The following is a 23,956-nucleotide window of genomic DNA, read 5'->3' as shown; positions in this document are numbered from 1 at the left end:
ATCAGCAGCTAAGTGAGTTTTGTCTTTTCTCGGAGGTTTCATTTCGTGGATGTGCTCGCCTCACTTGTGTATTAGTAGTTAAGTGAGTTTGTCTTTCCTCAGATGTTTCATTTCGCCGATGTGCTCGCTTCGCTTGTCTATCAGCGGCTAAGTGAGTTTGTCTTTCCTCAGATGTTTCAGTTCGCCGATGTGCTGTCTATCAGCAGCTAAGTGAGTTTGTCTTTCCTCGGATGTTTCACTTTGCGATGGAGTCGCTTTCTTTCAGCTTCATGCTGTAGCCTCACTCTTCTGGTCCGGACAGACAGACTTGCATGCACTTCCACACGTAGACATTTAAATATAAGATTCTGGTTCTTCTTATACCTTTTGAGATGAGCTACCACCCTTCAAATTTCTGTGCATATAACAATTGTCCATTTTGGTTGTTTAAAGGACATCTACTGATTTCTTAGTCATCTCTTCATCATCTTTCAGTACATTCTGTTGTTCACTTGATCCCTGTCTGGTCTCCTTACATACCCACAAAGGTTTCTGACATTTATTAGCCTTTTATGTTGTTTCTTTAAGATGAAAGCTATGTTACCCTAAAATTATTCTTCCACAGGATCGAGCCCGTTTATTGTCAGGCACACACTCAAGAATCAACCGAGTAATCGTGAAAGACTAAGTCCCAGTTCTTTTCTCGACATTCTTTTCTCAATGTCCCCATCATATGCACGTGCCCAAACCATCTCAGTGAAGTGTGGTAAATTGAGGTCTGCGGTTGACCGGCATCTTCTTAAATAAATAATCGCCGCCCTCGCATCTTGGTAGAATGGGAAGTGGTAGTGTGGCGAGAGCGGTGCACGGGCGTGATGTGGGAATGGACGGCCCTACACTAAGTGCACATGTGTATGATCGACTGTGCCACCAAATGCATTAGAGGAGCCCTGAGGGTGATCCACAGTTACACATGCGTGACAATGGCAATTAAACTAAATTAAAACATACAGGCGCTGCGATTTTTAAGAGCTAAGAAGGATCGCTCATCTCACACTTTACTGAAAAGATCACACACAGCTAGCTGCCAGACTGAAATAAAGGCAGCCAACATTCCCAGAAAAACACCTACACTCAAAATGGAATGAAAAAAAAAATTACCAGCAAAGATTGCCGAAACATTAAACAAATTAAACCAAAGTAATGCCAACATCCTAATGGTTTATAGACTCGTCTCTATTATTCCCTGTTCTCACCAGTATATCCAGATCATTTTTGAATAAATTGTCTCATTTTCTCTTATACTGTAAATGACCAGAATTTGTTTCTGGTCCATCCACCATCTCATAAAATGCTAAGGCCTGTGTGTGTGCTTGTGTGTGTGTGTGTGTGTGTGTGTGTGTCCAGTCCCTTACAACAGCCTGATTGGTCAGTTTGATTTGGTGATCTCACCATCTGGACAAATGCCTACCAAGGTTGACTGATCAGTTGGTGTTGCTTGGCCCGATTAAAACCAGCTGTTAACTGGTAGCACTTGTTCTCTAATTGTGATGGCAGACCTTCTTTAACTGTCTGTTTAAATCTTTTATTTTGTGATTTTGGACACTTATAGCTGAAGATATGGGATTACAATATGTCTCTTCTATACAATTCAGAGAAGGTGTGACTAAAATGGAATTTGTTCTCTAATTTTGCTCACTTGTGTATTTAATGAAGTGCCTTAAAAGATGTGTGGTAGGTTTAGTTTCATAATTATTTATTAAGGTCTAAATGTCTTTTAGGATATTATAGTGACCTCCTTAATGTTTGGGGCAAAGACACATTTTTCCGTAATTTCCTCCTCTGCTCTGCAGCTAAAAATTATAAATCAAACAATTCAGACATTGTGTGCAGACTTTCATTTAAAATAGATAGATAGATAGATAGATAGATAGATAGATAGATAGATAGATAGATAGATAGATAGATAGATAGATAGATAGATACGAAGCATACATGTCACATGCCTTCCTGTTGCAAAGTAACATCTGACAAATACTCGGATAATTTATATCTTTTCTCTTTTCCAGAATCAGAGCTCACAGAGACCACAATTCTTCCAACGACGATTCTTCCAACGACGATTCTTCCAACAACGGTGCCTCCGACGACGGAATATGTTGAAATACACGCAGAAACAAAGCCATTCAATGGCACGCCATTGTCAGAATATGATGTCGCCGGAAACAAGCGCTTCACAGGTACTGTGCACTCCATGTATGTATCTTACAGTAAAATGTGTGCAGGGTGGCACAATATGGCAAAGCAACTCCCAACTTAAAGGACTCAAGATCAACGCACGGTCTGGTGACTGTTTGTGTGGACTTTGATTCTTCACGCTGTGTCTAGTTTGCCTTTTCTTTGGCTGCCATTGCCTTCTCCCACATCCCAAAGGTGTGCTTGTTAGAATAACTGGAGAGAGTGTGTCATACGAGTGTTGGACTGGCACCCTCACTACGCTTCTTTCTGACCTTGGAGCAGGGCAGGGCTGCCTTTTTGAGGTCCAGCTCCCCATGACTCAAAAATAGGGTAACACAGATTGAGAAAGTGGGGGGGCTAGATGGATGACACAGTGATTAGATCTTCTGCCTCAGAACTTCCATTATTCAAGTTCATTTCCCAGCCCAGTTATAGTCCGTATGGCGTTTGCAGGTTCTCTCCATGTCTACTTGAGTTTTCTCTGGATACTCCATTTTCTTCTTATTTAATAATGATACGCCTGTTAGAGTGAGCAGTGACTCTACAATTTAGGGACATCCTGTGGTAAGTCGAGGGGGTGTTTTTAATTTATTTAATGGTTGGCATGATTAGATAGATAGATAGATAGATAGATAGATAGATAGATAGATAGATAGATAGATAGATAGATAGATAGATAGATAGATAGATAGATAGATAGCGTAGTTGGCATGATTAGATGGACAGATTGATAGATAGCGTAGTTGGCAGGATTTGATAGATAGATAGATAGATAGATAGATAGATAGATAGATAGATAGATAGATAGATAGATAGAGTTGGCAGAATTAGATAGGGCTGCATGTGGGCTTAGACTGGCTTTGTCCGTTTTGTTGAAATTGGTCTTTCATGTGGATGAAAGTGACATTAGCGGTTCTTCCTTGATTCTTAAGGTAAAACAGAAGCTAAGGTTATGGACCATGTGATCCTGTCACCCTTCCCCTGGGATGTTACCTGAGCAGAGCCCATAAAAAGCTCTTGGGTCTCGGGTGTAGGACATGACATAACTAAGTGTGAAGCTAAGATGGCTTTAACTGGTGGGAAGAAGGTAAGCCAGAGGTGGACAGAAACAGAGATAGAGTGAGGGCTTGTGATGGGTACTTTGAGGTGGAGAACTCGCACTTTTTAATTTTGTATACTTTGGCCTCCTTGACAATAATGAGTGTGTGGGGCCACTTGAGGGGTTTCACTAATAGAACACATTTTGGTGCTATCATATTATTTCTTATAATTATTCATCATTAAGCAGAGAAATAACAGCTAATAATGCAGATTGTGGCTGATGTAGAAGTGCCCCATATTCACCCAGAACAAAAAAAATGAAGCCTAGCAAATGTCTTATCAACAAAAGGAGGCAACAGGATGAGGTCCAAGTACTTGTTGACTGGGAGATGTTTTCCAGAGACAGGTTACCAAAGGGTGATACAGTTGAACGAGCGCCATGTGTAGTACACAATGCGGGGGGAGATCAGCCAGCAGCCCCCACCAAGCATCTGACAAGAGGGAGACGGATGGCCCACATGATTCTTACTCTTGACAAAACTGCTATTCCGCACATTCACATCTGAAAGGAATTAAAATTCTTGGGCAACAAGAAGTTTCTAGCAGCTTTAACTTTCTGAGCCATTAAGATCTAATTATTCATTTCAGTTGAGTGGGTAAGTGCCAAAGAACCCTTGTTTTGAGTTAAATATGCCACCTTGGTGAATTTGTCTGGTTTTTGAATTAAGCTGGAATAAGGAGGATGATGTGGGTGCCTGTATAAATACGGCTGTAGACACAGGAATAAAAAAGAGCTGCGCAATTGATATGCAAAATACATATTTTCACAGCATTGCCATATTCAAATAATTCAGGTGACGTCCACTGTTTTAATGAGACCCTTGCAGGATCACATATTGAGGACCTTCAATAAGGTTCAGAACCCTTCCTTCACTTTTTCACGTTTTTCTTATGTTGCAGACTTGTGCTAAAATCATTTCAATTCAATCTTTCCCTCATCAAGCAACACTCAGTACCCCCGGAATGAAAAAGTTCACTCTTGCACTTTGGCCTTGTTGGCTCTGTTTCGTCTTTGACTTTTCTGGTTGTCTACTTGGCATTCAAATGAATCTCCAGTGTCTGCCCCTGTTTATCTGTGAAGTACAGTGAAGCACCTGCAGTTAAAATGGAAACTCATCCAATCAGACAAAATGAAAAGAAGGTGACGTGCTGCACTGCCTGAAGAAAATGGCTATTTTATTATGATGCCAAAGATGTGGCAGTCTCATGAAGGAGATGGGAACCTGCGCTGACACATGCCACTGCTGCCATCACCTGCGCAATAGCATTCCAGCAATGAAGGAGTGTGGTGGGATGGCATTAGAAAAGGGATCTGGCCATAAAAATCACAACTAAACCTGGAGTCCGGACCTAAAAAATAACTACCCTGTATAAAAATGGGAATAGCTATAGAAAAAGAAGAAGTACAAGAAGAATAAGAACAAGAATGAAAAGAAGTTTAAGAAGAACAAGAACAACAACACCAATGAGAAGAACAACAAGTACAAGAAGAAGAATAACAAGTACTAGAATAAAAAGAAGTTTAAGAAGAACAACAAGAATGAGAAGAACAAGAATAACAAGAAGTTTAAGAAGAGAAACAAGAAGAATAAGAAGAGGAGGAGAAAGGAGAACATGAACAAGTTCAAAAGAAGAAGAAGAAGAAGAACAACAACAACAACAACAACAACAACAACACGAATGAGAAGTAGTTATAGAAGAACAACAAGAAGAAGAATAACAAGTACAAGAATAAAAAGAAGTTTAAGAACAACAAGAATGAGAAGAACAAGAATAACAAGAACAAAAAGAATAAGAAGAACAAGAATAAAAAAAGAAGTTTAAGAAGAGAAACAAGAAGAATAAGAAGAAAACAAAAAGGAGGAGGAAGAAGAACAAGAACAACAAAAACAACAACAACAACATGATTGAGAAGAACAAGAAGAATAACAAGTACAACAATAAAAAGAAGTTTAAGAAGAACAACAAGAATGAGAAGAACAAGAATTACAAGAACAAAAAGAATAAGAAGAACAAGAATAAAAAGAAACAAGAAGAATAAGTAGAAAAAGAAGAAGAGGAGGAAGAAGAAGAACAAGAGCAAGTTCAAGAACAACAAGGACAAGAACAACAACATGAATGAGAAGAACAAGAAGAACAACAAGAAGAATAACAAGTACAACGATAAAAAGAAGTTTAAGAAGAACAACAAGAATGAGAAGAACAAGAATTACAAGAACAAGAATAAAAAGAAACAAGAAGAATAAGAAGAAAAAGAAGAAGAGGAGGAAGAAGAACAAGTTCAAGAAGAAGAACAAGAACAACAAGAATGAGACGAACAAAAAGAAGAATGAGAAGAGGAACAAGAACAAAAAGAAGAAGACCAAGAAGAATAAGAACAAGAATAAAAAGAAGAAGTTTAAAAAGAGAAACAAAAAGAATAAGAAGAAGAGGAGGAAGAACAACAACATCAACAAGTTCAAGAACTAGGAGAATAAGAGGAATGATGCATGGTGATGGCAGCATCATGCCGTGGGGTTGTTTTACGGCACCAGGGACTGGAGACAAGTCAAGGTTGAGGGAAAGTTGAATGAAGCAAAGTATAAAGACAACCTTAATGAAGAGCTGCTCTGGAGTGCCCTGGACCTCAGACTGGGTTGAAGGTTCACCTTCCAACAGGACAATGACTTTAGTCCCAAAGCAAAGACAGCCTAGCAATAGCTTAGGGACAACTCTGGGAATGTTCTTGAGCAGCCCAGACAGAGCCCAGACTTGAAAACAGCTGTCAACTGGTGGTCTCCTTCCAACCTGACAGAGCTTGGGAGGATCTGCAGAGAAGAATGGCAGAAAACTTCCAAATTCAGGTGTGTGAAGCTTGTCCAGGTTGTAAAAGATAAAGATTTAATGTGACATGGTGACCTCTTGTAAAGGCAAAGCAATAAATGCAGCTTTTAAGAAAACAAACATCTCTAAGGGGCGCAAGTCTCAAATTAGACTATTGAGGATGGCAACACTTTTGGCCAAATGCCAGCTGGTGAGGTTGTCAATCATCCAGTCTGTAGAAGGAGGAAGAAAAGATCCCTGTGGATCAGTGAGAAATTACCACCACCAGAGCCTTTCAGATAAACGTCCTAATGAAGTTTCCAGCCGTGTCCCGGTGATCTCCACGAACTCATTTTAAAGTCCCCATCTCGATCCACTGCACTGATACCCTTCATAATTTTAAACACCTCAATCACGTGTCCTCTTCATCTCCTTTTTGCCTAAACATAAGTCAATTGTTTCTCCTGATGTGAAGAAGTGTTGCAGAAACAGCATCTTATTTGAAGTAATCTACCACACCGTCTTAACAATGATCGCTTCTCCTGACAAATTTAACTGGAAAAACACCGCAAACGTCATGTTTTTTTTAATTTGTCTAGACGCGGTGTACGAATTTCATTATTTTGGTTTTTTTTAGTGTGTTTATAGAGCCAACGTGGCATAAATTACGGCCTGTAAGAAACCATGTAGTGCTGGGAAGAAGATGCCTGATTTCCATGGCTTCCTTTAAGAGATGTCTGTGCAAAACATCTTCTCAACCCATTTGGGAGGATCGGCACGACAAACCTGGCAGTCGCCGTCACTGTTTTGAGTTCTGGCACATCTGTCATGTCTTGTGCTGTGAAAGAAACCTTGATAAGCATTTATGAAAATCAAAGCAATAGCTTAGAGGAGCTTTTGATGGGTTCAAAGGGTTCCTGCTATATGGTTGGGAGGTAGGTGAAAGTTTCACAAGTTCAAGGGGCTCCCAAAATGCTTCCTGTAACACTGATGAGAGTGGGGCATAGAAGTTTCCATAAATCCCCTGACAAACCCTCCTCTGATACCTCAAAGACACTTCCTTTGTTTTCGTAGCCTGTGTTGGGAGAGGACACCAGTCCAACAGAGAGCACAGTCATGGCCTACATCCACAACTCACTCATTTGGGGTTTATCCATGGGAAGTGGGAAGAAACAAAGTGAAATCACACAAAACCCCAGGGGGGAAAAGTGAGGACTTGCAGCCAAGATGTGAATTTCTTGCCGGTGTGTAAATGTCTAAGCATGTAGGAGTGGAGACTGAGAGAGTCCTCAGCCTGACCTCACACCCATGTGAGTTTGATGCCAGCTGCAGAATAGTGCTGATGGTGATGGTGATGGTGAGATTTCTCCTATTATTGCTCTACAAGATGAACAAGAGCTTCAATATAACCTGAAGGTCACCAGTTTATGTCACTGTAATACTACATTTTTCTTTATGTCACTGTATCTGGACAATACTGTTATGAGTTTTATTCACATGTGCATGTTAACTGTGGCACACAGAGGCTCAGCAGTTAGAATTGCTGACCAAGCATTGGATTAGATAGCCAAAGACAACTGGAGGCTTGTATAGTCAGCTTAAACACAGGTTATGGTATTTCTGTCCTCTATCAGCACAAACCTTCTTTCCTTCTTGGGAGAATGAGAATCGACATGTAAGCACTATGATATTTCTGTATTTTGTGGGAGAGGAATTCAGCCCTTGTTTGGAAACGAGAAGACCAGCAAATGAAGCAAGAACCATATAAAAGGTCTGGACAGTGGCCAGACCCTTCGAGGCTGTGCCAACAATAGGTGTTGGAAACCCTCCCAGCGTAGGGACGGAAAAAATGGCTGACTGTGTTGATCCAGATTCCCACCTGGATAAAGTCTGTCCATATGCCTCCCGTCTGTAACTGCGTAAAACGTCAGTAAATGTAAGCTAAAAGATATTTTGTCTCATGTGATTCTTGTACCGCCGTAATCACTATGGGAGGGATATCGCCTTTTCTGGTATATTATGATATTGTTTAATTATTTAATAAGCCACAATATTAAAAGAACACATTTCCAAGAGAGCTAATGCCTCTGCAGGAAACATAATGGCGTAGTCGGCAGGATTGTGGCTACATTAATAATTATATTATTATATATTAATTATAATATTTTATATATATATTAAACATATGCTTACACTGATGAATGGGAGGCTCGGTAATAATATTTGATATATATATTTCGGATTGGTTGCGCACGGTCATGGACTCCGGCCGAGAATTAAAACTGCCTTAACATGCCTGGCCTGATTAATTTATCCCATCAAAAGACAAGAAGCGGACTTGTCAAACTCGGCACAGTGCATGAGGCTGGAAAGAAAGCCCGACATCTGTCGGCGAATCGTGGTAGCGTCTGCTACCTACGGTATGAGTGAACTTTAAGGTTGGACTTTTAAGTTTAACGCATAAGTGGGACTAAAATTGGACAAAATAAATGGAATACAACAAGATTGAAACTGATGGCACGAGACTGGCTGTCCAGTAAAATGAAACGGCACTCACAGGGCAGCACAGATTAATTAATGGCCGTACGAAGCCCAAAATCTACCTAGAAAAGTAAATGCCGTGTTGGGAAACACGTATTTACAATAAATTACATCGCTAGCCTTTAGAAAACAATATTGAAGGCTATAAAGAACGGCGCGTTATTGTATATTAGTTGCGGCAGGCAGACAAGACATGCAGGCATTGCACTCACCTTGCCGTTTGCGTGGTAATTCAGCGGAGCTGAAAAAACTTAAAGATGAAACCAAAGCAACAGCGATAGAATCCATAACGTCTCAATCACGATCGCTAAAATAATTTGTAGAAATCTTTAATGGCATCCAAGCAGCTCGATGCAAAAATACAAGCTTCGTCCACGTGTTACAAGCAGTCTAAAAGACGCCAGCTGTTTCTATCAGTCTACCTACAAGGGTAAAGGTTAAAGGTTTTGGCAAAACCCCCACCTATTTTGGTACTTTTAAGAAATTGCCGTGTGTTTAAACACACAGAAATAATTAAATTACCTTTTAAATATAGCTTAAATAACGAACATACTTTATAAGCTAATGTTTAAAAAGAATTTGTAAAACGGTGTACACATATAGCGCTAAAATGCAAAAGAGCTCGAACAACAAAGTGGAAAAAGAATAAATACATTTGGGGTTAAAACTTACAATAAGAACAATTGGTTTAAAGCAAATCAAAAAGAATGTCTCCACTTTTGTTTAAAACTTATAAACGTGCAAAACATTTTTTCTTTTAAACCCTGATCAAGTTTAAAGGAAAAATACTCTTTAATAATACTAAATAATAAGGAGACAAGTTCTCACGGATATGTAGCATGTGCCCGATTGTGCATGAATGGAGGTTATGTATTTTGGGAACTCTTAAGGGAATGTATGGTGGCGCAGTGGTTAGCACACTTGCCCGGTGATATGAGATAAAGGTTCAAGCATGTATGTTTTCCTTGTTAAGTCAGAATATTCTTTGTGACCGCATAACTTTTTCTGGGAACACTTTCTTGTTGTGGAATTGTGCTGCGTGATTTCCTCGCGCGTGGATTTTCTTGTTGTCGCAGAATTTACGGAGTCGTAATGTTCGCCACGAAAATTCCATGATCTGGAAAATAGCGCGTATGAAACTGAGGTAAGAAGCATTCCTAATATTTTCAGTAATATCAGCTTGCGGCCTGAGATGTTGTTTGATTAATAATAAGCATGAAGGAAAAGACGTGCTTAAGTATGTTGCATGGTGAAACCCTATAGATAAACAAAAAAGCACAACCTCGAGTGAGTTTATAGCACGTGTGCTAGAAATCGAGAACTTTATTCTGTGAATGAAGTATTGTTGTAAAAGAGAACGTGAGTATGTGAATACATGTGAAAGAATGAAGCAATTGCCAAATACTGTGTGTAGAAATGACTGAAACGAGTGAAGGTTGATTGTCTGTTCTCTAGTGAACGAATTTCTGCTTTAGCTAAGTAATTCTACTTGGACATGAAGCAGAGTTTAGAATCTAGAAAAGAAAATAAAAGACGAATAAATTATTTTTATTCAGAGTCTGGGGTGGCAGATGCGTGTTTATGTCATTTGTACGTCTGTCTTTCTATGTTCGTCAGCTGACTAAGAATGTTAAACTGTAGAAATGGGAGACGTCCCATATAAGAATATTCAAAGTTAAATGTAATACATGTGAATATCAATAGTGATCATGACTGGTGATTGATAACACAATCTGTGCCTGGTCTGTGTTTTGAAGCCTGCAAACAGATGCAGAGTTTAAATAACGCCATGACTTATTGACCTCGACGAATCTCAGAATAGCTTGTAACATGGTCAGTTAAAGAGAAGAATTTTCAAATCTGAATTTCATGAAAAGTGTTATAAGCATAAAAGTTGCATTTAAAATCTATAGATGTTCTTGTTCTCCAGATTCAGCAAATCCAGTGACCAACGGATGGAAAACAAACTATGTTTTTATACAAGTTGCAAAAAAAATAGCTTAATAGCAAGTTTGGGCATAGCAATTAGAAATAATTAATAGCAAGTTTGGGCATAGCAATTAGAAATAATCTAATCGTAGGATAGTGAATATTTATCAATCATAAATTAATGAATAGCAGCTATTAGAATAATTTTCTTGCATGCTGATTTAGTGCAAGTGTTAAATGTTTTAATGAAAAATGCAAACAAATGAACACTAGACTGATTTCGTTCTTTGAAAAAAACAGTATAGAGGGTTTACATATTTTGATGTATGACAAATGATTATTATTATTGTCACTTCAGTAATTACAGACTGTATTAGAATTGAAATACATTTATTGATTTGTCTCTGTAAGTGATTAATTTTAGGAAGAGTTGTTATTGCATCAATGTATTAGGTTAATGCTCAGTGATAATGCACATAGCAAAATGGATTATTCAGTTATACATTAGAACCATTGTATATAACATCCTGTTATAAGTTAAGACACTTGGATAACTGAGGCAATGTGTTAATTTTGTGTAATGTATGATCCTACTGAAGAAACATTGTCACTAGCATAGTTTAAATGTATTACTCTATTTCTTGCTGTTATTTTATGAGACTGAACTGCGGGTCTAGAATTGTCATTTATAATGCTGCATTTGTATGATACATATGATTGGGAAATAATTGCTTTATGTTATGTATTTGCTCTACCTTCCACCCTTCTCTAGTTTAGCATAGCAAGTAGCTTAAGTTTAGCCACTAAATTTAGTGGTTAAAGCCTCTCCATTCAGTGGTAAAGTTTATGAATGAAGTAACAGGTGGTGTATATACAAACGAAGATTTACAGAGACTGTACTGCGCTAATGACTTTTAATCTGTTGCACATACCTGAGAATAGCTGGTGAAGAAACACTTGCTTTCCAGAGGAACGGAGTAAAGAACTAAAGAAAGATTGCAAGTCCAGCTACTCAGATTTGATGCCATGAACTAAGACAAGTTTTATGGACTGTGGCAGGGACAGGCTGTAGCCACTGAGGTGATGTGACAGCTGTTGAAGGCTCCCATGAATGACCACTGAATACAGTGCAAGCTTAGAGGGAAGTGCACCTCTGCTAAAAGGGACAGTCACCATGTGTTCATCTTATGAGCTCCCTAATGATAAAAGGACTGTTTACTTTCTGTTCCAGTAACAACAAACTTTAGTGCCTTGAAGCAGTCACACTTTGTTCAGACGGATCTGCAAAGTTACCAATCTGCAAAGCCACCAAGAAAGAGACTTTGTTAACAAACCACTGAGTTGGACAAGGCATATATATAGCAAGTCTAGGAATATACTTGAAACTATTATAAGAAGGGCTCAAAGGTATGAGGATATGCATGATTTATCAATGATGTGAACTTGTAAATTGGTAACTTGGAATAGAACATCTGATAGTGAAGTTGGGGAGGATAACAGATAGTGAATGAACAATTATGCAATAATACTAGTTAAGAACAATTAATAATCATAGCAATGAAGCTAGAATAGCATCTGAGTTATGTTACAACTATTGTAACTCATAAAGGGATCAGACATCAAAGGGTGGGCACATCTAGCAACATATTGAAGCTAGAAATGATAGAAGTGCCAAAGAATAGTGTAATCCATCAAGATGCTATATAGGATTGTAATATAATCTGATGCTATGACACCCACTGCATGAATTCAGTAATATGTAGACACAACACAGACTATGTAAGAAATAACAGGGCAAAAATCTCCACTAACACCATTGATGAGATATCACTACTTGATAACAGCATGTTAAATGTAACTGTTTGTCCATGTTTACGCTGGTTTTAGATGAATGGTACAGAAGCTATAGTGATACTACATCTCACATGTCCAAAATGACTTGAAATATTGACACTGTGATGGGGATCAAGTACCTTTTGTTTTGTGGATATGACTTTCAAATATTGTTTTTTGTCACAGATCCAGTGACAAAGGGTGGCTTGTAATACTACATTTTCTTTATGTCACTGTATCTGGACAATACTGTTATGAGTTTTATTCACATGTGCATGTTAACTGTGGCACACAGAGGCTCAGCAGTTAGAATTGCTGACCAAGCATTGGATTAGATAGCCAAAGACAACTGGAGGCTTGTATAGTCAGCTTAAACACAGGTTATGGTATTTCTGTCCTCTATCAGCACAAACCTTCTTTCCTTCTTGGGAGAATGAGAATCGACATGTAAGCACTATGATATTTCTGTATTTTGTGGGAGAGGAATTCAGCCCTTGTTTGGAAACGAGAAGACCAGCAAATGAAGCAAGAACCATATAAAAGGTCTGGACAGTGGCCAGACCCTTCGAGGCTGTGCCAACAATAGGTGTTGGAAACCCTCCCAGCGTAGGGACGGAAAAAATGGCTGACTGTGTTGATCCAGATTCCCACCTGGATAAAGTTAGTCCATATGCCTCCCCGTCTGTAACTGCGTAAAACGTCAGTAAATGTAAGCTAAAAGATATTTTGTCTCATGTGATTCTTGTACCGCCGTAATCACGATGGGAGGGATATCGCCTTTTCTGGTATATTATGATATTGTTTAATTATTTAATAAGCCACAATATTAAAAGAACACATTTCCAAGAGAGCTAATGCCTCTGCAGGAAACAGTCACACAAGCAGGAGTGAAATCTCAGGTTGAAGTACGTTGGCTGCTGCTAACTGACTCTATGCATGTGTGTTTTCCGTGAAGTTTCTAGGTTTGCTTCCTGTCTTGTGCGTGATGCTGCCAGGATAGGCTTTGTTCCCCATTTTGATCCTGAGGGGATGCAATGCTACACTATACGGCCAGGAGTTGGTGGCCTCTTGACCATCACACCTATATAGAGATTGGAGTATTGTGCGAAGTTCTGGTCACCACTTTACAAAAGAGACATAACAGCACATGGATCTGTTCAGAGGAGAGCAACCATGTGCATCCCTGGCATAGAATCGAGCCTGTTCTAGTCTCAAGCTAAGGAGAGATGACGTGAGAACCTAATCCAGGTTTTCAAAATCTTCAAAGGTATTGAAAAAAGCACATCCAGGGTAATTCTTTTAGCTTAAGGGTGAATCATGTACTTGAGGTCGCCGGTGGACATTAAGGGCATTTAGGACTGAAGCCACAAAGCCCTTCTTTACACAAAGAGTTGTGGAAATCTGAAACAACCTACCGAGATATGGAGTTGAAGTAGAAACCATGACAGCCTTTAAGCAGTATCTGGGTGAGATATTGGGACAGCTTAGCTATTAGCTTAGACTGAATGGTTCCATGGGAAATGTTCTACATGAGCTTGTTGTACATCCTATTCCAAAAACCGTGTGTATTAACATGGACTTGGCCCCCTTTTTTGGGGCTTCTGGGAAGTCTTTCCTCACGACTCTAGAGTGTGTCTTTGGAAATGTGTGCTCATTCACGCAGGTCAGGATCTGATGTTGGATGAGAAGACCTGGCTCACAGTCGGTTGACATCAGGGCTCTGTGCGGGCTGCTCAAGATCTTCCATGTCTTTATGGACCTGGTTTTGTGCACAGAGGTCCAGTTATTCTGGAAAAGAAAAGAGTCTTCACCAAACTCTTGTCACAAAGGTGTCTAGGATGTCTTTGTATGCTGTCACATTGACAGTACCCTTCACAGGACCCATGGGACCGTGCCCAAACCTTGCCATTCTCTCTACTCCACTAGACTGTACAGTAGGCACTATGCGTTTCAGAAGGTAGTGCTCTCCTGGAATCTGCCAAGTCCGATTGCTAGAGATCATCACTCCGGAGAGCACAATTCCACTTCTGTGGAGTCCGACAGTAGGCAGTGTGTTTTACGGCAATCCAGCTGACGCATGCCATTGACATATATAGTGTGTCAACGACAGACAAATAAAGAAACCAAAAAAATGTACGGGGCAGCCACGCATATAATATTCCTGGCTACAAATTTATAAATTAGTTGTACAGATGTGTAGAGGTTCGAGTCCAACACAGAACTGATTTGAGATTGTCAAGATGGAGGTTTTAAAGGCAAGCAGAGGAAGTGATGTCATCAATGATGCCAGAACCAGAAGTGGTGTCATCAGGGCCAGGGCCAGAAGTGATGACATCAATGGCCCCAGAACCAGAAGTGACGTCATCAGGGCTGGGGCTGGAAGTGACATCATCAGGGCCAGGCGGCATTTTCCCGTAACTTGTCTGCAAAGAAGTGAGATAAAGGGTCACTGTACTCTGCCACCCTCTGGTCTGGTGTGAAATTACTCTCATTCAGGCCCTTTAGCTTTCTCCCATGCGCACGCGTGTGACAAGTGATTTTAGGTTCATTGTCAGTTGCTCAGTCAAGTCATGAAGCTTCTGGTGCACAGTTCCTGTTACTTCCAGTGGTAATGTGAACTCTGTTGTGACTGATACCACAGAGGACAGATTGACTTGTAGGCATTTCAGCACTCAGAGGACCCACTCTGTGAGTTTGTGTGGTCTCCCATTTTCTGGCTAAGAAACTGTTGCTCCTCAACCCTTACAACACTTCACAATAATAGCATTGCGGGTAGACATCAGCTTATTGGGTGTCTTCACTCATCTTAAAGATCTGTAGGTGAAGTTAATGGCCTGCTCCACTCTGGTCCGATATGAACAAGTGAGGGTGAGTGAGTGAGTGAGTGAGTGAGTGAGTGAGTGAGTGAGTGAGTGAGTGAGTGAGTGAGTGAGTGTGGCTACCTTCTTTTCTGAATCAGTTGCTCCATTGAGTCTGTAATAAAAACGGGCCACCTCACATGAAGAGATGGATGCTTCAGTTTTGTATGACTCATAAGGATACTGCTGTGAGTATTTATCCATTCATTTGTTCCTTCATCTCTTTCTAGCTCCTTACGTGAATTACATCCGTAAAGACCCTGGTGCTCCTTGCTCCTTAACGGAAGCCCTAGAATATCTTGAAGTGGACATCCTGGAAGACCTGTTCTCAAAAGAAGCTGTGACAGGGCCACCTCAGCATAAGCCTCACAACATTACGGTGGTGGCGATGGAGGGCTGTCACTCCTTTGTAATCCTGGACTGGGCACGGCCACTTAAAGGAGACATGGTTTCAGGTAAGAAGACCCTCTTCGTTACAGTTAATCTGCAGAACTCACTCCATAGAAATGGGAAGCGCCTCAATCTTGTGCAGAGCAGCTCAGTCCTATTTTTTATTTTTCATTTTTAGGTGATCATTAGAGTAGCCGAAAAGAACAGGCCACTGTAGTTCATGTAAAAACCAAACCTTAAATGTCGTGATGAAATCATTCGACAATGAGGACGGTGATGGAGGAAACCTCAGGCTTTATTAGATTAATTTCAGTGTAGCAGAGACACAGAAGATGTCACCATTGTCACTTTTTCACATATAGAGGTGTCATTACTACGTGGGGCGCCTGATTGTAGACTTCTCATCAGCTTTAAATGCCATCCAGCACCATTTCTTGGAAAGAGACTGGTTAGAGACTAGCCAAAGTGCCCAGCATCGCCCGTGTATATTTGTACAATGGGTTTGGGTGTTTTTTTTTTTTTTAATGTTGACCCTTTTATCAATGCTGACTGTCTCATCCATCATCTCCATTATCTCTCCATCAGTCAGTGTGTTTACATTTGATCTAGTAACCCAGTTATTCACAGAAATTTGCTTTCTAAAATGCCATGAAAATCCTTGTTCTGGTCGGAGGAATCTTGTTGTTGGTCTCCTTACAGTGTGAGCTAACAGAAAAACTCCCATAGTTTGCCATGCGGAGACCACCTCTGAATACTGCAAACAGAACACTTCCACGTGATGCCAGAGTTCTCTTTTTATCTGTCAGCCCCCATTATATTCTGTGCAGGACCACCACTACACTGCAACAGTCTGCAGTGCAAATCCCATCCTCACTGCCAAATGGAATGCTGTGGACTCACATGACAAAGCATCTCAGTTTGAAGATTTACACTTTGGTGAACTGCTGGGGGTCCGGGATGAACCTGCAGTACCTAAGTCAGAAGTGGTCTCCAGATATTGTGAGCTAAAAGGAGAAATCCTGTAGTCATTCACGCAGAGACGGTGGGAGCGGAGGGCTTCCTGGTGACGTCACCCGAGTACTCACTGTCTCTCTCTCTCTCTCTCTCTCTCTCTCTCTCTCTCTCTCTCTCTCTCTGTCCCCACCTTTTCTGCCCAACACCACCACTACACTCCACCAATCGGCTATTCAAATCCCATCCTCGCCGCCAAATGGACTGCTGTGGACTCACATGACAAAGCATCTCAGTTTGAAGATTTCCACTGTGGTGAACTGCTGGGGGTCCGGGGTGGTCTCAGATATTGTGAGATAAAAGGAGAAATCCTGTAGCGGATGGCTTCCTGGTGACGTCACCCGAACGCTCTCTGTCTCTTTCTCTCTCTCCCTCTCTCTTTCTTTCTCTCTCTATTTGTCTCTCTCTCTATTTGTCACTCTCTCTCAACTTGTCTTTCTCTCTTTTTCTTTCTCTCTCTCTCCCTCTCTCTCTTTCTTTCTATCTCTATTTGTCTCTCTCTCTTTCTTTCTCTCTCCCTCTCTCTCTCATTCTATCTCCCTTTCTCTCCTTATTTCTCTCTCTATTTGTCTCTCTCTCTCTTTCTTTCTCTATTGTCTCTCTCTCTCTCCCTCTCTTTCTTTCTCTCTCTACTATCTCTCTCTCAGACCCCACCTTTTCTGCCCAACACCACCATTACACTCCCCCAGTCCACAGTTCAAATCCCACCCTTGCCGCCAAGTGTATTCCTGTGGACTCGCATGACAAAGCATCTCAGTTCACAGTTTTGCCTTGTGGTCAACTGCTGGTGGTCAATGACGAACCTGCAACACCCAACCCATAAGTGGTCTCCTTATGCCGTGAGCTGCCTTAGTCAGTGTGACAGCAGATGGCGCTATACCAGCACTTAACCCGACCCAGACAGGCACGGGAGGCACACTTATATAAACACAAGCTGTTTTTTATTATTCTTCTCCGTCCCTACGAGCCTACAACACCGTCCAAGCATTAAACACAATCACAATACTTTTCTTTCTCCTCCACTCCTCTGGTCAAGCTTTGTCTCCCTCCTCCCGACTCTGGCTCCCAGAAAAGTGACTGCTGGCTCCTGTTATAACGCCCCCCAGAAGTGCTCCATGTGCTCGCTTCCGGCAGCACTTCCGGGGTGTGGCGGAAAATCCACCCAAAAGAGGGCTCAGCAGCTGTTTCAGCACCCCAGAGATCCCACCAGGGCTGTAGGTAACTCCAACTCCCCTGAAACCCTGCGGGAATCCGAGGCACCCACCGCAACCCATGGGTGCTGCCATCTAACATCCCGGGGTGAGGTACTGTTCTGCCCATGCTTGCTCCTCTCCGTGAAGAGGTGTCCCAGCTGGACAAGGACCCCGGCCGTCTGTGACAACAGCCACGCAGAGACATTACGAGCGGAGGGCTTCCTGATGACGCAGGCAGAGCTTTCGCAGCCCCCCGTCTTTTCGATGTAAGACCACCGCATGGCCAGAGCATGGCTGGGTGCTATCTGAGGTTAGCCTGTGCGTGTCTTTCAAGGGTACCCTGACTGTCAAATCCACTGTCACCTGGGGACTCTCATCCCGTCTCTACATGGGAGTCCCAGCAGATCAGGGTGGGCCTTGGGAGCGATAAGGAATGCTGTGAAAACGAAGCCATATTCACTGTGCTCCTCATTTTTCTTTGAAAGTCCTGAGGACTGACTGCTGTATAAATAAACCTCAGCAGATCTGCTTTCACACCACAGCCTTGGCAGGAAGGCACAACACGAGAGAAGCAAATATGCTTACGTTGGCAAATAAAAAGTCAGATAAGTTGAAACAAAAAAAAAATATATATGGCCGCGCACTCTAGAGAGCAAAATATGACAAATGGCTAAGGAGCTGGCCCCGGGATGGCTGGTGACACATGTGGATTTAGTGCCTTTAGCAGCTGCTGGGCTTCAAATCAGAAAGGCTGGAGCGTGCGATTGGCTTCAAGGCCAAGAGCAGCAGACGTCCCGTTGGGATTCGCCGTTGAAGAAATTCACATTGGCCACCTCTGAAACCTGCTCTGATGGGACGGAACGCCAGCGCGCTACAAAAAGGGGACAACTCACGACAAGAGCTGGCACCTCATCCAGGGAGAGTTAGTCCTTTAAAATAAGGGAGCCCAACCGGGGTGGGTATCTTTTTTTTTTTTACATTTTGGGCTAAATATGAGCCACAGTGGTGGATTTTTTTTTTCTTTCTTTTTTCTCTCTTTAGTCCAAGAGTTGCCAGCTCTGTTGCAGGGAAAGAATTTACTTTTACTGTGTTACTGTGGGCATCAAAAGTCTTGTTAAAATGGAAAGTTTTGGATATGTGAAAAAAAAAAAATCAAAGTAATCATGTCAGAACCCTAACCCTGAAATTTTACCCGAGTCAAAGATGGTGGAAACAAACCATTTAGAGAAATAAGATAAAAAGATTGACAAAAAACCTAATTGCACACCCCGAAACAGATACAATAAATCTCCGTTCCTGCGGATTCGCTTGTCCGCTGTTACAAAAGTGTGACCCGTTTCATGACCCCTGCAGCCTAATCGCACCTATTCATGGATAAGCCCCTCGCCATGGGCTGCGGGATGGTGTGAGGATGGACATCAGTGGGGCGTTTGGATTTGCGGGCATGTCCACCAGAAAAACAATTCAATTGTCCTCAGCGACATCGGAGATTGAGCCATAGCAGGCCTGCGGTGCCCTTAGAACAGACATTTATTATAAAGAGCCAACGTTATCAACACGCAGCGAAATGGTAAGTTACGTTAATTGATGACGAAGGAAGGGCGGCACGGTGGCGCAGTGGGTAGCGCTGCTGCCTCGCAGGGTCCTCCCCACATGGAATTTGCATGTTCTCCCTGTGTCTGCATGGGTTTCCTCCCACAGTCCAAAGACATGCAGGTTAGATGCATTGGCAATCCTAAATTATCCCTGGTGTGTGTCTGTGTGTGTGTGTGTGCCCTGCGGTGGGCTGGTGCCCTGCCCGGGATTTTTTTCCTGCCTTGCGCCCTGTGTTGGCTGGGATTGGCTCCAGCAGACCCCTGTGACCCTGTAGGTAGGATATAGTGGGTTGAATAATGGATGGATGGATGGGTAACACAGTAAAGGTGCAGAGGGTGGGTTTAAAAATGGAGGTGGGATTAAGCCTGGGCCAACTTAACAGCCGGACAAAGTATTCAGCTGGGACCCCTGAATTGACAGCAAAACAGAAACATACATAGGCATCAGAAACATTGTAGGCCCCTATGCTCCTGGGACCCCGAGCCAGTGCCCGTTGTGCCCATATGTTAAGATGGCCCTGGTGAGCCCCCCGATCTCTGGCACCCAGTCCTGGATCTAGGCAAACAATCATGGCAAGCCCCTTGATCTTCTTGGCCATTGCATATTATTTGTATTCCCGTCATAAAATAAATCAGTGAGGCGGCTTCTACGTTTGGACAGATGCTGAGGTGAGCCTGCAATCATTATCTTTATTTTGCGATTGAAATACTTAACTTTTAGTTGCTATAAAATGACCAGCGTGTTGTAAAGACCCGAGCAGACATCAGTTTGCCCAAGCAGTTGTCCATCCTTGTTGCGACTGCATTGTGCATCGTGCTGTTGATGTCCGCCTGACTTCTGGTCCTCAGAGAAAGTTGGCTCACATCAAGGCCATCTTAACAGCATCATAGGACCCCTATTTTGGTAGCAAAACAGAAACCTCATGGGTCCCTTTGCTTCTGGGGCCCCCAGCCAGTGCCCATTGCACCCATATGTTAAGACGGCCCTGGTTCACAAGCTTCTTATTCCTCAGTTTCCCTATGTAACTTGTGTTAAGAAAGATGCAAACCCTGAAACATTTGTGGAGGTTGCTGCTATACACATTTGGTGAGTACAAGCAGGTTGTGCAAAGCGGAGGCCGGAGTGGTCATTCTTCGTCTTCCTATGATGTATTCAGCCTCTGCAATGCGCTTCACACTCAGCAGAAGTCACTGCTGTTGCTCTGTGTCTCTCTTAGCCGTGTTATCTTGTTGGAGTTTGCTGTAAGAAAGATGCACACCCAAATAATTTCCCTGAGGTTGCTGCAAGCCATATTGTTTGCTTCATCAGCATGTATCACATCATAAGCTTTCAACTGAGACCAAGATCAAGGCTCTAGCCCCAGTGATTTGTGAGTTTTTATACATGTAGACTAACTGTGCTACCCATCTAAGACAGGTTGGAATCTAAGTTACCAACGTAGACCTTAGTGTGTTCAGCATTAACGTCTGTAGTGCACCATCTGCAGTATAAGAATGTATGTAGCAATAAAATGCACTGCATTTTCGCTTCAACAGATGGCACATCACAGATATTTGTAAAATGTATTACTAAAAATATTTGTGGTGCGCCATCTGCTGGAATGCCAAATGCAATGCATATGTCATTTGGCATGGGATTTGTAAAAGCAGTGTTCATTTTTATGATGCACCATCCGTTGGAATGACAAATGCAATGCATTTTATTAATACAAATGTTTGTGATGCACCATCTGTTGGAATGACAAATGCAATGCATATGTCTCTATTATATGCCATTTATTATGGGATTTGTAAAAGCAGTGTTAATGTTTATAATGCACCATCCGTTTTAAAGAAAAAATGCAATGCATATTATCACTACAAATGTTTGATGCACCATGTGTTGGAATGACAAAAAAAATGCATATATCTTTGTTATTTGCCATTTGGTATGGGATTTGTAAAAACAGAGTTAATGCTTGTGATGTGCCATCTGATGGAGTGACAAATACAATGCACATGTCTCTGTAATATGTCATGTGGTATAGGATTCATTAAAGCAGTGTTAACTGTTATGATGCACCGTTGGAGTGACAAATGCAATGCATTTTATTACTACAAACATTTGTGATGCACCATGTTGGAATAACAGAGATATAGCAACTGGATAGAGACACAGACACTTATCCTTTTTTTAAGGTGAACATTCATTCAGAATTAAAGAAGATAATACAAATAAGCCAGCTTGTAACATGACATAAGTGTGGACCACAATTCCCACCTCACTATTTGTTTTATAAGTCAATAAGAATTAGATGTTGGATGGTTTTTCATGGGGTGGCACAGTGGGTATCGCTTCCGCCTTGCAGTTAGGAGACCAGAGTTCGCTTCCTAGGTCCTCCCTGCGTGGAGTTTGCATGTTCTCCCCGTGTCTGGTTTAGGTGCATCCTAAATTGTCCCTAGTGTGTGCTTGGAGTGTGCGCGCCCTGCCTGGGTTTGTTTCCTACCTTGTGCCCTGTGTTGGCTGGGATTGGCTCCAGCAGACCCCCGTGATCCTGTGGTTGGGATATAGTGGGTTGGATAATGGATGGATGGATGGTTGTTCATGACCTATCTATAGTTGCAAGTTTATGTAAGACAACACTATGCACTGCGTCACCATGCTACCCCAAATTGTATTGGTGTGGAGTTTGTCATGAAAGGCACTCTAATGTCATCGACTGAGTGAGAAGAATGCTCTTAGGCAACAACATGTTGATTCAGATTTGCTGTCATGGGGCTGGTGTTACTAATGTGAAATGCTGTTCAGTATGCTTAACCGTAAATCATCATCTGTAGCACTGCTTTGCTTTCATGCCACCAGGTGTGTTGGTTGGTTGCCAGATTTCATGCATCAGTAAAAATGATTTTGGTTTCAGTAGTCCAGATATTTTCCATATTATGCAAACAGTAATCTGGATTTGGTTTACATGTTGCATTTGTAAGCCTTTTGTTTTACATTATTAATACAGCAGGAAATAAAAAAAAAAACTTTCCTGAAAAATGAACTCACAGTATTAGTTAGCAGTGCACAGGGAAAAGAAGCTAACTAATGGGCATATTGGGTATGGTACTGTACAAAGAGTGGTGATCAGATTTAAAACAGAGCCACGGGCTACAGGTTCACACAGCCACTGCTAATATTGCTAAATCAATCAATGAAGGTCACTTTCCTGTCTTTTGGACTTTGTGAAGTTTACTTGGGAAACCAACCCTGGATGGGTGCCAGGCTAGCACAGAGTGCCCACTCATGCCAACAGAACTGCCACTCAGCCCTAAAGACAAAACATAGACGGAATTGGATTTGTGACTTTCAAAACCACAAGATCGACACGTCACATTAGCTCACCCTGCTAACATATCTGAACATGTGAGATGATATTAACACTGTCCTAAAATATTTCTCTTTTACTTTTTCATACAGGATATATGGTGCATTCTGCATCATATGATGACATCCTAAATAACAGGTGGTCTTCAAGTTCTTCATCTGGCACTCACTTGGCAGTAGAGAATCTGAAACCAAACTCCAGGTCAGTATACACTGCAGTAAAAGTTTGGCATTGATATAGCTGGGACATTGCTGCTTATCACTGTATGGACAGAACATACATACATATATAATATATATATATATATAACATGTATATATATATGTGTGTGTGTGTGTGTGTGTTAAGAGAAATAGAGAGAGAGATTGGAAAGGCACTATATCAAAGATAGACTGATAGATATGAAAGATACTGTATAAAGTAGATAGATAGATAGATAGATAGATAGATAGATAGATAGATAGATAGATAGTGTGAACGTTACCCGGGCATAGACAGGCAGACATGTTGTTTTCCACCACCACACGTTTACTTACAATATGTACAAGTTGAAAGTGCACCACAAACCCCCAAAGTCCTGGCCACACAACACCTTGCCTTCTTCAGACCGCCTCCACACTCTCTTCTCCTGCTTAGTCCTTCTTCCACCCGACTCCAGCCTCGAATGAAGGGAGGCCCCTTTTATCCACACCCGGATGTGCTCCAGGTGCTCCCGGCAATCACCCGCCGACACGCCCCTGTGTGGCAGAAGTGCCGGCTGTACTCCCGGAAGCAGTCTGGGTGTCCCCGCTTCTCTTCCCCTTAGCACTTCCTGGTGTGGCGGAAGTACTGAGGTCCAGGGTTCCCAAGGCATCGGGGCACCTCCTGGCGATGACCACGGGCCTCTACAGGGTTTGGCTTCCATGCCATCAACCCCTGGCTCCCAAAGCAACCAGGGTGGCAGCCCCCACATGATCCACTTCCGGTCCCTTAAGGCATCCCGGCCGGGTCGTCGCCCCTGGCATCCCTGACAATAAAAAGATAGATAGATAGATAGATAGATAGATAGATAGATAGATACTGTAGTCAGCAGGATTAGATACATAGATAGCGTAGTCGGCAGGATTAAATAGATAGATAGATAGATAGATAGATAG

The 23,956-nt window shown here is 41.9% G+C and overlaps 1 protein-coding gene across 1 annotated transcript in view; it reads left to right on the top strand.

The window, feature by feature from the left end:
• fndc1 (fibronectin type III domain containing 1) overlaps positions 1-23,956 on the top strand; it is a 129,571-nt gene that overhangs the window by 94,436 nt on the left and 11,179 nt on the right. Inside the window, 3 exon segments of the mRNA XM_039737866.1 lie at positions 2,049-2,219; positions 15,512-15,736; positions 22,913-23,021. Coding sequence (XP_039593800.1) covers positions 2,049-2,219; positions 15,512-15,736; positions 22,913-23,021 — 505 coding nt within the window.

Source organism: Polypterus senegalus, chromosome 16 (genome assembly GCF_016835505.1).
Source record: "Polypterus senegalus isolate Bchr_013 chromosome 16, ASM1683550v1, whole genome shotgun sequence".
Lineage (NCBI taxonomy): Eukaryota > Metazoa > Chordata > Cladistia > Polypteriformes > Polypteridae > Polypterus > Polypterus senegalus.
This window is presented reverse-complemented; position numbering and strand designations above follow the sequence as displayed.